The sequence below is a fragment of the Chlamydomonas reinhardtii genome, chromosome 9, assembly GCF_000002595.2.
Source record: "Chlamydomonas reinhardtii strain CC-503 cw92 mt+ chromosome 9, whole genome shotgun sequence".
Taxonomy (NCBI): Eukaryota; Viridiplantae; Chlorophyta; class Chlorophyceae; order Chlamydomonadales; family Chlamydomonadaceae; genus Chlamydomonas; species Chlamydomonas reinhardtii.
This window is the reverse complement of record NC_057012.1, coordinates 3,621,596-3,637,476: the sequence shown is the minus strand read 5'-3', so window position 1 is coordinate 3,637,476 and position 15,881 is coordinate 3,621,596. Positions and strand designations below refer to the sequence as shown.

General features: G+C 64.2%; 1 protein-coding gene across 1 annotated transcript; it reads right to left on the bottom strand.

The window, feature by feature from the left end:
- Position 1: 1 nt before the first annotated feature.
- CHLRE_09g390319v5 (uncharacterized protein) lies at positions 2–13,953 on the bottom strand. The gene is made up of 34 exons (XM_043065542.1): positions 13,617–13,953; positions 12,725–13,493; positions 12,351–12,414; positions 12,039–12,202; positions 11,787–11,879; positions 11,614–11,658; positions 11,367–11,456; positions 11,136–11,183; positions 10,397–10,902; positions 10,046–10,259; positions 9,770–9,892; positions 9,478–9,627; positions 9,178–9,317; positions 8,754–9,043; positions 8,498–8,634; positions 8,140–8,222; positions 7,881–8,034; positions 7,537–7,702; positions 7,108–7,418; positions 6,804–6,955; positions 6,482–6,593; positions 6,021–6,318; positions 5,697–5,863; positions 5,321–5,485; positions 4,532–4,684; positions 4,225–4,364; positions 3,932–4,090; positions 3,214–3,733; positions 2,941–3,036; positions 2,567–2,809; positions 2,251–2,377; positions 1,610–2,049; positions 1,291–1,404; positions 2–1,098 (listed from the first exon to the last, which is right to left on the bottom strand). The coding sequence occupies exons 2-34, from the start codon at positions 13,451–13,453 to the stop codon at positions 349–351; spliced, it is 7,143 nt and encodes a 2,380-aa protein (XP_042921133.1). The 5' UTR covers positions 13,454–13,493; positions 13,617–13,953; the 3' UTR covers positions 2–348.
- Between the last annotated feature and the right edge of the window lie 1,928 nt (positions 13,954–15,881).

The following is a 15,881-nucleotide window of genomic DNA, read 5'->3' as shown; positions in this document are numbered from 1 at the left end:
GCAGGTATGTACAGTTTTAGGCCGGGTTGCAAATTGCTACCCCTTTTAGTTTACACTAAGCACTCACAACCAGCCGGAGTGTTTGAATGCTACACGTCCTCAGCCCGATGGCTCACGTGCGGCTACTGCAGCCGACATACTCATGACGAGGAATGCATGTAAGTTCACCCCCACGGTCCTAACTGCCCCTGAAAGACACACTCCTACCTACACCCCGACCAAGCCAAGAGAGTCCACCGAACGCAGAATCGGCAATACGCTCCACGCGAGACACCAACCGACACCAGTGCGCGTAGCCCTGGCAGAACATGGCACAGCTTGCAGCTTACCTCCTTCAAACAAACACTGTCACCCGGCACGACCGCCCAAACCCGCCGCGCCAGGCGCCGCTCCGCCCAGCCCTAGCAGCGCTGCGCCGCCGGCGCCGCCGCCCGCCACCGCCAGCACCATGGGCTGCACGCGCCGCGCGAACAGGCTGCTGAGCGCGCGGTGCACGTCTGCCGGCGCGTAGTCGGCCCGAATGAGCTGCGTCAGCAGCGGGAACAGCTCCGCCACATACTTCCGGAACGTGGCCTCCTCCAGCTCCCCTAGCGCGCACAGGCTGCTGAGCGCAAGCGGCGAGAAGGAGGCAAACTCCACAGCCGGCGGCGCCATCAGCACCGGCGCACCGCCTGCTGTGCGGCCCACCACGATGTAGCGCGGCTGTGGCAGCATACTGGGTGGCGGCGGCGGTGCGCCCCCGCCACGACCGGGCAGGAAGCCGAGCAGCCGGGGCCGGTCGCGCGGTGGCGGTGGAGCCGCCGCCGCCGAGGCGCCGTCGGGCGGCGCGCCTGGGCCGCCTGGATGGTGGTGCTGCTGGTGCAGCTCGTGGCGCACGCCGAGCGTGTAGCGGCTGAGGGTGGAGAGGCACAGGCGCACCAGGCGCTCCTGCGCGTTGGTGAGGCGCGCCAGGGCAGCCGCGTCGGGCGAGGCGCCGGGCGCACTGGCTGCGGCGGTGATGGCCATGTTGACGGACAGGTATGCGGCTGCTGCCTCCACCTCCAGGCGCAGCAGGGGCGGGTCAGCCACTGCCTTGTCCTCCGCGACACGGTCCTCGGCCTGGGGGGGGTTACATTCATGATTAATTAAGAAGTGGGGGGGGGGGGCGTAAACGCAGGCAAGGCACACGATTTGAGACACCAAGACGTGCAGGAGGGACCGCGTCATGCCGCCCATGGCCCCTAGCCCCTGGCTACTTGCTCGTGGCTCTGGCGGATTCCTCTCCCGCGGCTAGCCCTCCCGTCGCCGCACCTGCTGCACCGCCAGCCTCCTGCGCAGGTCCATGTCCATGTCTGCGGCGTGTGCGTGCCGGTGCATGGCCGCCAGTGCGTCCAGCAGGCCGCGCACTGCGCCGGGAGGCAGCGACTGCGGAGGGGTGGGCCGCGCGGCCAGGCAAGAGGCAAGGCGGAAGGTCACACGGTCAACAAAGCAACGTGCCGTAGGGCAGTCGTGGGATACGGAGAGCCTCATTCTACACGCCACGTGCATTCCTGTGGACACATTGTACATGCCAGAACCCGATAACGACCTGTCGCTGGCCCCCTGCTACGGTAACTGCTGCCGCCCTCACCTGCGCCGCCTTGGCGTAGATCTCACTGCAGCCCTGCACCAGCAGCAGCTGCGTGGCGGCCTGGCACCTGAACTTGGCCAGGCGCCGCGCCCCGACGCCCTCACGCAACGTAAACGCCCGCGCGCCCGCGGCGCTGCCGCTGCCACCGCTGCCCGCAACGCTCGGCGGCCCCATCATGCCCCCGCCCGGCGGCGAGCTGCCCAGGCCCGGCCCGCCGCTTCCAGCGCTGCCGTACGACGAGGGCGCCACTGGCGTGATCTCCGAGCCCGAGCCCTGGGGGCCGCCGCTGGGCATGGGCACGCCGGCAGGGAGGGCGGAGGCGGCGCCCACCAGGCGCTGCGGTGGCGTGATGAGGTCGCGCACCTCGGGCGCCGTCTCCTCCAGTATGGCCAGCAGCGCCGCGATCACCATCTCCCAGCACGTCTCGTTCATGATGGGGCCTGGCCGGGCGGAAGAGGCGGCAGCGGTGGGGGCGTTTGGAAAGCCGACAGCCCCAGCTATCCTAGATCCTATCTCCTGAGTCATGCGTTTCGTTGCATGCACAGTCCCAGCATAGCCCCAGCACAGTCCCCGGCCCCAGCTGGCACACGCCCAGACAACACAGACAGGCACAGGCTTCAGTCGCCCGGCACGGTGCGCACCCGCGTTGACGGCCAGGCGCACGAAGGCCGCCACGCCCACCGCCGCCAGCGACTGGTGGCTGCGGTTCATGAAGCCGCGCAGCAGGTCCAGCAGCCGCGACAGTAGCGTGAAGGCCTCATCGTAGAACTGCGCCAGGGGTAAACGTAAGGGGTGCGTGGTAGCTGTTAGCCTGGGCGTCGCCGCAAGTCTCAAGTGAGGTGAAGCAGCGCACACGTTGTCCTTTCTTGTGGGGTGCAGGCGCTTTCTGGCGGCAGTGTTGAAGCCGCAAGCTATCATCCGCCCTTGACTACACCTCACAACCCCACAGCTTCCCACCTGCACAAACAGGTCCACCAGGTGTTGCAGGCAGCGCGTGCACGTCTCGTACAGCCACTGCTCCTCCTGCTGCCGCCGCTTCTCGGACGTGAAGGTGGTGGTGTCGGTCACCTCGGCGCGCACGTGGTCGAAGATGGGCAGCAGCACAGAGTCGAAGATGCGCACCCAGAACGACTGCGCAAAGGAGCCGCCGTGGTAGCGCAGGATGTCGAACAGTACCTCCAGAGCGCTGTGCCGGATCTCCTGCAATTTTGGGAGTTGCCAGGCCCAGTTGGGTTGGTGAAGCATGAGTATCAAGCGAATCAGCTCCTACGTAATTGCTCCCCGCCGTGTGATGTAGAGGCGGTCTATGCGAGGACGTGACAAAGGCGCACCTGGCGGGGGTCGAACGTAAGCTCGCTCAGCCCCGCCAGCAGCGGGAACCAGAAGTACACGTGCTCATCACGGTCGATGAAGCGCAATGGCCGGTGCTGCGAGGCGAAGGCGGGAGGGAGGAGAAGCGGGGCGGCAGGCAGTGTGGTGTTGGGGCACGCAGGGCAACATGGACTGAGGTCCTGGAAACTGGGTAAAGCTAGAAGGCATGCACGAGACACGTGTAGGGGGTGGCCGGTGCATGTGCAAATCACGCCACGCAACAGGCTACTCACTGCGTAGCTGGCCGAGGTGGTGAGCGGCGTGCGCCCAGGCTCTGACGCCCGCACCGCAGACACAGATGTCCCCGCCGCCGCTGTGGCTTGGCCTGCCGCGGCCCCGAACGCCGACGCCGGGGTGCCGGGTGGTCGCCCGCTCGCCTCGGCTCCATTGGCTCTCCCCCGATCGCCATCGCCGCCGTCGGGTTCCCCACCTGGTCCGACCCGCCCCGGTTGCGGCGTCCCCGGCTGCTCCGGAAGCCCCTGCGGACCGGGCAGCCCTTCCGTGCTGCTCTCGCGACTGATTGAGTCCATACCGCCTCCGCCGCCTCCGCCGCTGCTTCCCGCCGTGCCGCCACCGCTGGGGCCCTGATCGGCGCAGCCGTCGCCGCTGCGCATGAACGAGGTGGAGGCCTCCGGGTTGTTGTCGATGGCAACCACGCGCAGGGGGTGGTGCTGCAGCGACTGCGGCAGAGTGCCCTCCGGCAGCATGTTGACGTCGCCAATGGCGCCCTCGGCCAGCTTCATGGCGCAGAACCTGTTGAGAGGACACCAGCAACAAGAGCACGAGGGTGGCAGGTGCCGTCAGTCGCGGCTGTAGCTAGCCTGATAGCCTGATGCGTTCCGGGAAGCCGGTTGCGTGCGCAACATCAAGTTCCCAACGCTGTGCTGGCTTTGCGCTAAGTGACCCAACACTTGCAACACTTGTACGTTAATTGCACCCATCGCGGCCTACCGCAGGAAGGCGATGGAGTTGAGCGCCACGTCCAGCGAGTGCGGGTTGTTGGTGAAGGCGATGAGGCAGTTCACGCAGTCGGTGAAGGTGGTGGTCTCCGTCTCCGTGATGTGCGTGAAGTGTTCGCGCACGATCTTCTCGATTGTGTCAAACGCCAGCCTACAAAGATTATGAATGCCGCAAGATCGTGTCAAGCAACGCGTCTTGCCAAGCCCTCTGACCCGAATGGAACCCCTGTGGTGTGCAAGCACCCCTTATAACATATTTCTCGTATCAAAAGAGCATCCACGCACCTCACTATCATGGGGTCGCGGTCGTTGGCGGCGGTGGTGAACACCATGAACATGCTCTTCCAGCCCGACTTGACGTTCGTGACGCGCGCCAGAATCATCTGGCTCAGGCAGCGGATGATGAGCTCGCGGATCTCCACAGCCTAGCGAGCAGCAGGGGCGGGTTTACAGGCATCAGCAACATAAGCAGCCAAGCGAACAAACCGCCGGCACTTGAAAGGGACATGTGCGGTGTACTCGCGCGACGCCTTGATCCCACTGGCGCTGGCCCCCAACGTGCGCTGGCCCCCAGGCCGCCGCCCGCCCGCACCTGGCTCTGCCTCATGACCACCACGAACGGCCGCAGGAAGTCGTTCTGGAAGGTGTAGTTGGCCAGCTCGTCCCGTTCCAGGAACTTCATGGCCAGCTGCCGCAGCGCATCCACCGCATACATGGCCAGAGGCAGGTTGGAGTGGCAGCCCACCTGCAGGCGCACGTGCAGCATGATGGGCGTGAGCATACTGGCACACAGCCGATGCGAAGGCAGAGGTTGGAAGCGGGGCGGACAGCGACCGTCACATCGCAGCATACCGTACTGCGCGTTGATTTTTTAATTTAAATAATTCTGAGGGCGAGATTCTTAAAAAGTAAAATATATTAAATATTCTGGGGGCCTCAAGTCTTAAAAACTAAAAATAATTCTCCCTGCGGGGCTCCTGAAAACCCTTCGGGATGCGTGGGTATCTGTGGGGTCTCAAGCCGAAAACAGCTTCAGCGCAGATGCTACGGCTACGAATGGCTGACTACCGCACGCTGTGATGCTGCGAATGCGTTTTGTCCGTGTCTGTGTGCTTCGGGAGGCTTCGGGCGGCACGGCGCTTAAAAAGTAAAAATAATTCTGGCGCGGCTGCGCCGCGTTCCTTAAAAATTAAAAACCCAAACAAATAATTCTGGCGCCCTTAAAACTTCAACGAGTATAAACCCTAAGCGCAGTACGGTACGTCATGGGCAAGGGCGCCTCGCCGGGGCCGTGTGTGCGGGTAGGCAGGACAGCAGTGCCGACCCGACACGTGTCCCCCGCAGGCCTCTACAAACCGCCAGGTCCCAAGCGCGTACGCACCGTGATGAAGTACTCTGACAGCACCGCCCAGATGCGGCTCCACACCAGGCGGATGCGCGTCATGTTGAAGTGCGCCACCTCCACGATCTTGGTCAGGCTGAACACACGCGGCGCGCGCGCGTCCCGCAGCTCGTCATAGCTCACCGCCGTCAGCGCGCGCACAAACTGTGTGCGCGGGCGTACACAGAAGACGTCGAATGGGCGAATGGTGCTCAGTCTTTGGTGCGTACGGTCACCACAGCGGCATCTGCTTGGGCCGCGGGCCGTCCCTGAGGCAGCGCCGCGCCTCACTGTGCTCCGAGCTTCGCATGCCTCACATCCCAGCCTCCCTACACGTGCCCACGATGACGACGACAACGCCGCCGCACCCGCTCACCTCCACAATGGCCTCGCTGTTGAGCTGGCCGCTGGTGAGGAAGACGCGGTTCAGGTCGCCGCTGTCCACACTGTTGATCACCTCGGCCGGCACCGACAGCGGGTCGTGCGGGTGGTGGGCGCCGTGGTGGCCGTGGTGCACGCCCTTGCCGCTGTGGCCGAACATGGCTGCGAGCAGGCAGGATTCAACAAGGCCAACAAAAACTCAGTACAATGCATCCAACCACACGCCCCCTGGTAAGCGACGGGCCGCCAACCCCGCACTGCGCTACCTCCCAGCCCAGCCCTTGCCCAATCGCCGCCGCCCCGTGCCACTGCGCCTCACCCGAGCCGCCAATGTGCACGCGCTTTATGGTCGCCTCGTCGTGCGCGCCGCCCGCCACCGAGGACGACGTGCTGGACCGCGTGTACGGCCCCGTTCCCGCAGCGGAGCTGCTGGAGGCCGCCGAGGCCGCCGCCAGGCCGCCGGGCACGGCAGATGAGGGAAAGCCGGGTCCGGGGCCGCCGCCCACGGTGGAGGTGGGCGGGTGGAAGAAGCTGTCGGCCAGGTCGGCGGAGCGCGGCATGCCGGGGATCTCGTTGGCCACGTTGCGCAGCTTCTGGCCCAGCGCGGCGGCGGCGGCCTGTGCAGGGGGTGGAGTGAGGAGCGGTTGGAGGTCAGGTGCGCAGACACGAGGCGCGAGCTAGGTGGCAGGCGCCACTGGGCTGGTATCCAGACCGGCATGTCGAAGCAGATCCGATGTCCGACCAGTGCCCCTTGGTAGTGCGCCTGGCATGCCCTCTCACCTTGAGTCCCTTCTCCTCCGGCTGGCGGAACAGCGCGGCATCCGTGGGCATGCCGCTGGCGATCTGCTGCAGCAGCTCCCAGCGGCTGATGCAGCGAAGCACGTCGACCCACCTGCGCGTGGCGGCGACGCAGGCAGCACGCAAGCGGAGCGGTTAGAGTTCGGTCCTATACTCCTATGCCCAACGTCCTGGCACCCATGCAACCCAAGAAGTATGGCAGTATGAGCTCAGTGCTCTCTTCCACCCGCCTCAATACGGCCCCTTGCGCTCGTGTCTCTGACTGGGAATGGTAAAAACAGCCCCCCCCTTGCAGTTTGCGCACCTCTCCTGCAGCTGGTCGCCCACCGTCTCCGCCACCCGCAGCATGTACTTGAACGCCAGCGCGTTCTTGTGCCGCATGGTCCCGGGCGAGTGCAGGTGCGTGAAGTTGCACAGCGCGTTGAGGAACACGTCGCGCAGGTGCGTCATGCCAGTCTGCGGAGGCAGGTGCAGGAGGCGGGCGGGCCAAGGGCACAGGGCACAGGGCGCAGTCAAGCACCGACCCAATCAACACGCCCGACGCACAGCAAGCACGTCCACCCACCTCACGACTCCTTACCCATCCTTCTGCTCATTCTCGTGCGCACCTGTGCCGCTAAGCACGTCGCTGACGCAAAGCCCGCCAGGCAGGTGGTCACCAGCCGCGCGTCTGTGTACTCGTCGAACATAGTGCTCAGTGCGCCCAGCAGCGGCGCCCACACCACCTCCATCAGTGGCCGCACCGCGTCCGCTTCCGTGACGGTGACGGTGGTGGCGGAGGCGGCGCGCTGGTGCAGATAGTCCAGCGTGGCGCGGATGGCGGCGTCGGAGGGGCCGGCTGACACGGCCGGGCCGCGGCCGCCCATGATGCCCAGCAGCGTGTTGAACAGCGCGCGTGCAGGCGCTGCGATGCCGGTGTCTGCGATGTGTGGGATTGAGTAGACGCGCTTGTGGGAGAGCGTGCGGCGTGCCGTGGAGGGCATGCGTAGCGGGTGGTGGCAAGCGCAGCGGGGCAAGCATACGTGTGGCAGGCTCACCCTGCTGCGCGGCGGCGCCGCCCGCCGCCTCGTCCTTGTTCATCTTGATCTCGTTGGTGACGATGCGGTCGTACAGGGCGCCCATGAAGTCCTCCGGCAGGTCGGCGCCGTCGTTGATGCCGCGGTTGTTCTTCAGGAACGCCGCCTTGCTCATCTTGTTCTTGACCTGCGGGGGGGGGGACGCAAGTAAGCTCTCCCGCTGTACGTGTTTGACGCCGCCGTCATAGCGATGCACAACGTCTGCGCCTAACCTTCCCACGTCATGTCGTGTCCCTAGACCTAGGCCTAGACCCTCTTCGACAGCGCCGGAACTACACAAACACACCACACGCGGCCCCACGTGCCTGCGGGTTGTGCGCGTCGGTGTTGAGCATGATGACGGAGTAGGCGAGCACGTACGCCACGTCGGCGGCCTTGAAGGAGCCGGGGTTGCACTTGACAAAGCGCTCCGCAAACTTCTCCATCAGGCGATCGATCTTCTGAGCCTCGCCGGGCAGCCTGAACAAATGTAGGGGGTCGAGAAGGCGGGACGGTTTCAAAGAGGCACAGAATAAGCAGTGGCGTGCCTCGCAGTATGGCTCCTAAGGGGCCTGCAGGCCGCACCTGAAGCCCTGGAGGAAGATGCGAATGGCCGTGTCGAACTCCAGCGACGTGAAGTCCATGGCGTCCACGTACGCGTGCATCACCTGCAAGGGCCATGTGGGTGCACACCAGGATGAGCGCCGGCTTGATGTGTCTTGTCATCGTATGCAACACCCGGCTTCCGGATTTGCTAACTACCCCTAGTTAGCGCAGCCCATCCACCTCCCCGGTCCATCTGCAACTGACTGACCAGACCACCACCTCCCTTTCGTCTAGCTCTGTCCCCCCCCATGGCCACGTTCTCGCAGCATCTAGTGGCCCCCAGCCCTCAGCCAGTCCAGCCCCCAGCCCCACCCAGCCGACCCACCACCCCTACTACCTTGAGACTAAAATCCTCGCGCTCGCCCAGGTAGTCGCCGATGGTAATCTTGTCCAGGCCCTCGGTCCGCGACAGGAAGGACGCCACCTCGGCCGGCTCGGAGCCCAGCATGCCCTCGCGCTGCAGGAACTCGACGCCTGTGGGTGATACGGTCCGAGGCAGGCATGATAGTCAGCATGCTGAAACTTAGGCCCCGAACACGGCTGCCCATGTTTGCACATTAGCCGCCTCCCCTCCTTTCCCGTCAGGTTCTTACCCTTCTTGGGCTTCTTGTTGAACAGCGCAATGCCCTGCTGGAACTTGAGCTTGTAGGCGCGCTTGGCCACCAGGTCATCCTGGCCTGCTCCACCACCGGGGCCGCCTGTCGCACCCGCCGCCGCGCCCTCCCCGCCGGCCGCCGCTGCTGCCGCGCGCGCCTCCCTCTCCGCCGCCGCCGCCGCGGCCGCCAGGTCTGCATCATCGCCGGTGTCGTCTTCTGGGGCGCCCGTGCCTTGCGGCGTGGCGCGGCGGGCACCGGTGACCGGGTCCGCCAAGCCACACGCGTGCCTGCACCACGACCAAACGCAGCAAGCTTCATGTCCCGCCCTGTAGCCACCCCCCATCATTCTCACATGGCAAGAAGCCAAGCACGTTAACACACGGCTGCAGGTACATCGTACATTGCTGCAGATCGCTCTCACCTGTACCAGGTCCAGATGGCCTCCATGGCGTTGACCAGGCACACCAGCGCCTCCTGCCGCAGGCCCTGCTCCGCCGCGGCCAGGGCGGCGGAGCCGTCCGCCAGGCCGGGCAGGCTGGCCAGGCCCTGGCTACTTGGCGTCTGTTGTAGGAGGAAAGAAGAGTAGGGCCGGCGTGAAGGCGCTGAGAGCTATGATCGTGTTTCCATCACCGCACCACCCAGCTGCCAGTCACTGGCAATCGTCGTCCTTGTGCAGTGGCCCTGCGCCTACGCAACTCCAGGCTACCTGCCCGGCTCTCACCTGCACGGGCTGCTGCGCCTGGCGCACCAGGCTGTTGATGAGGCGCTCGAACAGGTTGGAGGACTCCAAGTCGCAGTCGAAGTTGACGAAGATGTCCAGCAGCAGCTGCCCGTCACGAGTGAGCTCCTTGATGGCACGCAGCACAGCGCCCTGTGTGGTTTGGATCAGCCCGTTAGCTGCACGACTCCGTCACGATGCCAATCATGCCGACAAGCACGCCCTGTGCCAGCTAGGCCCCGGTGGGCAGCACCTAACCGCCCGCACCGACCCCACCCAGCGCCCCAGACCCTACCTTGTGCTGCACCGCCGCAGCGTTGAGCGGCTGCGGCTGCTGCGGTGCGCCCGGCGCCCCCTGCGGCGGCCCCGCTGGACCCTCCAACGGTTTGAGCAGGATCATGGGGAAGAAGACGCCCACCTGCGGGCCAACAGCATTCGTGCGGTGCATTGTTTCAAGGAGAGACTTCTGAATCAGGCGCAAAGAAGCAACCATACAGCAGCAGTGTTCGTCGTACCGCAGTAGCAGGCCCTTGCTACTACCTGCAAACCCCATCCCGCCCATGCCGCCCACCTCCGCTTTGAGCGCGGTGCGGAAGCGCGTGAGTAAGCTCATGAAGATGGACACGCACAGCGCCTGCGCCGCCGGCAGCGCGCTGGCGCTGTTCTTGAGCAGGCTGAGGCACAGGTACTGCCGGATGGCGGCCAGGAACTTGTCCGCACGGCGGAACACGGGCCCGCTGTTCTCCAGCAGCACCTTCACCAGCTCCAGCGCCAGCACCTTTCCGCTGTGGTGGTGGAAGGCGGGAGCGCGAGGCAGGTCAGGGGTGCAACTTGGCGGCCCGTGCCAGCCCTGCGCTAGTGCGCTACAGCGCTTATGCATACAGCGTATGATGGGAATGGATGCAACAGGGGAGAGACGTACCGGACAGCGGACGGGTCGTTGGCGGAGGTGGCGTCGTTGGTGCGGATGCTCAGTTTGCAGAGAGCGCGGAACACAAGGAACGCGTCCCGCTGCAGCACCGCCGTGCGGCTGGCGGCGTCAGCCACCGCGGGCACATCCGACCCACCCTCCGACGCCTTGCCGCTAGCCAACGCCGCGCCCGCGCCCGCCCCCGCCGTAGGAGCGGCGGCGCCAGCCGCCGCTCCGCCAGCCGATGTAGACCCCGCGGAAGTGGCAACAGCGGCCGTGGGCACGCCACCGGCCTCCTCAAGCGCCGCCGCCGCGGTGGCGCCGCCACCTCCGGCCGAACCGTCACCCGACAGGTCTATCCCGCTGGTGCTGGGCTTGAACACAGCCGACGTGGAGGGCGCGGAGGCAGCTGGGCTGGGCAGCGGCGGGTCTGGCGCCAGGCCCAGAGCCGGCGCGCCGCGGGCGTCCATGACGGCGGCAGACACGCTCGAGCGCACCTCGTCCACGTTGGGTCCTTGCTGCAGGTCGGACAGGGTGCAGGTGGAAGTAGAAGTCAGTGGCGTATGGCGCGCTTGTGTTTGAGGTCACATTTTATCCAAAGAGTGTTTGGTGTATGGTGAGATGCTGCGTGCCGTATGTGAAGCGGGTTGCTGACCTGCAATTCCTCACACGGCGCGTGCAATACCGCGCTACGCCGCGTGCTTCCTGGGGGGCCCCGGATACCTCATGGCACCAGCGTCCTGTCCCTCACCTGCTGACCCATGCCTGCCGTGACCATCACCACGTTGTTCAGAAAGCTCTGCACGTGTAGGGACGTCATCACGGAGTCAGGGGACACGGTGACACGAAGCCGTCAGTACGTACCGCCGCCATGCGCTGCCCCAAGCCCCGGCCTACACCATACGAGTAATCAAGCCTCTGCCTGCAGGCGGCCCATTCCTTCAGTTCAACGGGGCTGCCATCCCAGCTCCCGTGCACCCACCTGCACCACCGCAGTGAGCGAGCCCACGTCCGAGGGGTTGGTTTTGGGCAGCCCCAGCACGTCCGTCACCATGATGGGCCGCACCTCCACCTGTGCAGTCAGGCAGGGCCTGTGGAGTCAGACGCTGCCCGCTTGACACGTAAGTCAACCCGTGCCTGACTTGCATGCCCACATGCCACCCCACGACTGCACCTCCAAGCAACGAAGCCGTATCCTGCAATCTTTACATCATGCCTCTGTCACTCACAAAGACCGAGTCGGCCTCCATGCGCTGGAACACCACATTGAGCATCTGTGGACGTAGTGCGCGGGTAGTGCGGAACGTGTGAGCGAAGGAGATGGGGCGCGGCACATAGCGTTGCAGCGTGCAAGCCAGCGCGTTGCTGCGACCTAGGACCACTTGGCAGCATCGCGACGCACCTGTGTTAGCGTGGCCTTAGCTGTCTGCTGGTTGACGTCAGAGCGGCTCATGAGGAAGATGTTGTAGCAGGTGCGAACAGCCAGCAGAAGAGCCTGTATGGATGTGCAGTTGCCAACGTGTGTGAGCCTGGGGTTCGTGTCTGGACCATGAAGCTCATGCGCGCCCGCTGCCAGGCCTACACCCTTGCCGGCTCACAGCACTCCCTTCCTCGCCGCCCCGCCCCCGTCCCATCCCACAAGCCCACGTCCCACCTGGCCGTGCACTGTGAATGTGGTGGAGGTTGTGGCTGTGAGCAGGTTCTTTAGGATCTGTAGCTCCACCTTGTCGTCCGGGATCTCATCGCACTTGCAGATCAGCTCAATGGCCTGGGCCTGTGGGCGGTTTGCCCCCGCGTTGCCAGTCTGGCCGCCCTCGCCTGCACAGTAGGTTGTAGCGCACATGTAACGCGCGCATGAGTAACACGACAACACAGGATGCAAGCAGTGCACGGGTCCTTGCCTTGCATCATTAGCTCACGCAAGCCCTTCATCATGGACCCACAACCCAACCGACCAAGCTCTTACCAGCATCATCGCCATCCTTGCCCGCACCCTGCGCCCGCTCCGCATTGACCGCGTACACGGCGCCCTGCAGACACGCAATGATTGTACCTTTGTCATTTGCCGGGCGCGCACACTGCTGCCTCCTGGACCTCACTCACGTGCGCGGCAGTCCCCTTCCCGCCCCGCGGCCAGTACCCTCATGCACCATGTCGTATCGTATGTGCACACCCCAGGAGTTTGTTCCACCGGGCAGCAATCCCACCAGCCCCCAAGGACTATATCTACTTGCATTGGCACGCCCCAGAATACCTGTCACGCCATAACCGGTGCCCGACGGAAACCCGTTCAGGTCAGGCCCGATGCCCCGCAGCCATGCCGCGAGCCTACCCACGCACCTGCATGAACCTGAACGCCACCAGCTTCTGGATGCAGTCCAGCGCCACCTCAATCACCTCCGGCCGCTGCGTGTCCACCGCCAGGCGGAAGATGCCCAGGATGCGGTCGCACACAGGGTCCGGCAGCGCCGTCGCCGTGCGCGGCACCAGGTCCGGAAGCTCCGGCTCCGGCGGCGCAGCGGGGCGCACAGGGGGCGCTGCTACAGCTATAGAGGCATCAGGCTGCGCGGGCGCGTCAGAAGGCGCCTCGGCGGCGGCCTCCGGCACGGTTGCTGGTGCGGCAGCGTCCTGCCCCTCCGCGGCGGGTGTTGCACCGTCCTGCGCCGGCTGCTGCGCAGCATCCTCCGGAGCACCTGACGCCCCTGCCTGTGCGTCATCTCCAGCCGCTGGCCTTGGTGTGCCTGTGTCTGGTGTCTCCGCTTCAGGCGGTGGCGTGGCCGCTGCAGCTGCTGTGCGGCCGTCCACTGATGCCCGGCGGGAGGTGGCAGCAGTCGCCGCTGCCTGGCTGGCCAGGTCTGTGGTCGAGCCAGTGTCACTGCGCCCGTAAACCAGCAGGCGAGTGCCTCCAGCTGTTCCCGCCGCTGGAATGATCAGGTGCAGCTCATCCAGGAAGAGCCTGCACTCCTCATGGAGCTTGGAGTACTTGCGAGAATTGGCAACCTTGCATATTTTCTTCAGGGCTATTGCCACAATTTCTGCTGCCGGGTGAAACACCGGCTCTGACGCCATGGCTGCTGGCGCCTAGCGCAGAGAGCTCTCCGCGCTGGGCCTGCACGTTCGGCAAAAGAAGTCTTTGCCACCGCACCGCGCATCCACCAAGGCCCTGCCAGAAACATTGATTGCCAGGAGCAAGCAACAACACGTTCAACCAGCGCCTTGCCAATAGACACACCTGTGCAGCTGCTCCTCGCAAGCGGGTTTGCTTGTGTGGAGCTTCTAGTCTCGCCCAATGCGCAGCAGCACCATGTTTCCGGTGCTGCCTCTGTGCTCCTAGCTAGGCTCCGCACAGAAGCTGTCGCAACAATAGGATCGTTGAGCGATTACCCCGTTCGGCAGAATCCCTCGCTTGAAAGGCTGAATATTAGTTCATGTTAAAGCTGAAACTACAAATGTTGAGGAATCGCAGTAGCAACAGGTCCAGGACACGAGTCAGGAAGAGCTAGTGTTGACTTCAGCAGGACTGTTTGCCCAGTCCCTAACGCAACCCTCGGTTGCAGCTGTTACACAGGTATTACCGCCATGGCTGGCGTGGCGCTGCAATGCTCGCTGTAATTGCACGAATCGTGTGTGGGCACATGCATTACCCCACCTGTTGTGACGCCTCCCTTGGCCGCGCCGTTCCCCTGTATACGGTTGTTGCAGCCTCTGTATGTCACGTATGCGCTAGCTGCTTGTCCAATGTCCAGGGAGGACAAACATGCCCAGCGCTCGCGTAGTAAATACTGAGGCTGGAGCTGGGGCCGACACATGCCGCAGATGATCTTTCAATGCTGCAACTGGACACCGGAATACCAATGCTCGCAACCCGAACTACATTAAGGACGGTAACAGGTTGACACCTCCGCAAATTTTGATGCCCTGTTCCCCGACCATACTTGCTCCCCTCTACGCGCCGCCTTACGCATCGTACATGCGGACGCGCCGTGTCGGCATGTGGCCGTGCTAGTCTACAGACCCATCATAGTCCTGGCAAACTGCCGATGTGCAGCACATGCATAGCTGCTCGCACATGCGCCTTACGTACATCGGCACGCAATAGTGTACAGTGCACCGGCCATCCACGATCAACATGAAACCCCACGGAAACGCCCTCCTGGGCTCCTGCCAAAATGCCAATCAACAGCAGGTTTTGTGAGTTCCTCACATTTATAGGCCCCCTACACACGGTGCACACATACACGGCATTCAATGTTACCTTCTGGCACCCATATTCGCCCCCACGTGCTCGCGCACTGGGCCCACAAGGGCCCACACCCTCAGCCCGGTAGGCGCGCCTGGCCAGTGGACACGTCTACAAGGCCGCAGCGCTGCCTGGACCCCTGCACACGTGCATAGCTCTAGGCCTCCAGTCTCAGTGTGCAGCGAGCGCCACCCTTCTTACCATCCACCTGCACACGCGCTGGCACGGGAGACGGGGAGCCGGAGCCTACCAGCGCCACACTCAGAACCAGAAGCGTCCCCGGCGCCCGCAACCAGCCTGAGGAACATGAAGTGTCGACTCTTGACAATCCCACACTTCACATGCCACCACGTGCCCCCGTCTGTTGTGTCACCCGCCGTCTCGCCTCTGGCTCACCTCCAACTTGAGTGCTCGTGCAACACGCCCACATGTCCAGGCCAGCAACCACGCATCCCATGTCACATGATTACACTGCACACTACGGGGGCTACGCTCACCCATGTCCCACCGCACCCATGTCACGCGTCCTGTGCAGCTGACTGTTCCAGTAAATCCGTAGCCTGAGCCTTAGTGCTAAGCCAGGTCACATGTCAGCCACCTGCTTGTCTACCGTACACGCGACGCATCGGGTGCCGGCACCAGCATCATTAGAAGCATGAGCCCCCCCAACAACCAACACATGCACCAACAGCTGTCTAGGTTGAATCTCGTGCGGCAGGGCACGGCCACGTGCAGCTCTGTAGTGCGCAACCAGCCTTTTGGCTGGACCCGAAGCCCCTTCCGCCGCAGCCAGTCGGTGAGGTGCTCGAGGTGCGTGGCGCCTTCCATGTGTATGCGCAGCCAGACCTTGCCGCTGTCAACACAACAACCTTGCAGGCGGTCCACTCGGCGCTCCAAGTACTGCAGGGCCTCCTCAATTCGCAGGCCGTGCAGGCTCAGATCGCTAAGGTTAAAGTACTCGTTGTTTTGCTCGTAGAAGGCAATTGCTGCGAGCGCGTTCTGGTGCGCTGCGTCTGCCAAGTTGCCACGCGCTCGCGCCTGCTGCGCAAGCTCCCGGTAGTGGGCGCCGTCTTTTGTTGCCATCGCAAGATTTAACAACGCATGGGAACCAGCAATGCGTCTTTGCCCCATTGATCAGTGCGCATCCAAGGTGCCATCTCCGTCACGGGTCACCTGGGGCCGACAGCGGGACTGGTTGGACCGACCCCAACAGATGTTCGACCGCGTGCGCGCCCCTCTGGGCCACCTGCAATCTGC

What these genes read in the sequence shown, in the direction of transcription:
- CHLRE_09g390319v5 (XM_043065542.1), bottom strand. Translation starts at nt 13,453, where the DNA reads ATGGCGTCAGAGCCGGTGTTTCACCCGGCAGCAGAAATTGTGGCAATA. An exon ending in TGGCGTTCAGGTTCATGCAG is followed by an intron (nt 12,415 to 12,724) that starts GTGCGTGGGTAG and finishes GCGTGTCTGCAG; the next exon opens with GGCGCCGTGTACGCGGTCAA. An exon ending in CGCGACCCCATGATAGTGAG is followed by an intron (nt 4,091 to 4,224) that starts GTGCGTGGATGC and finishes TAATCTTTGTAG; the next exon opens with GCTGGCGTTTGACACAATCG.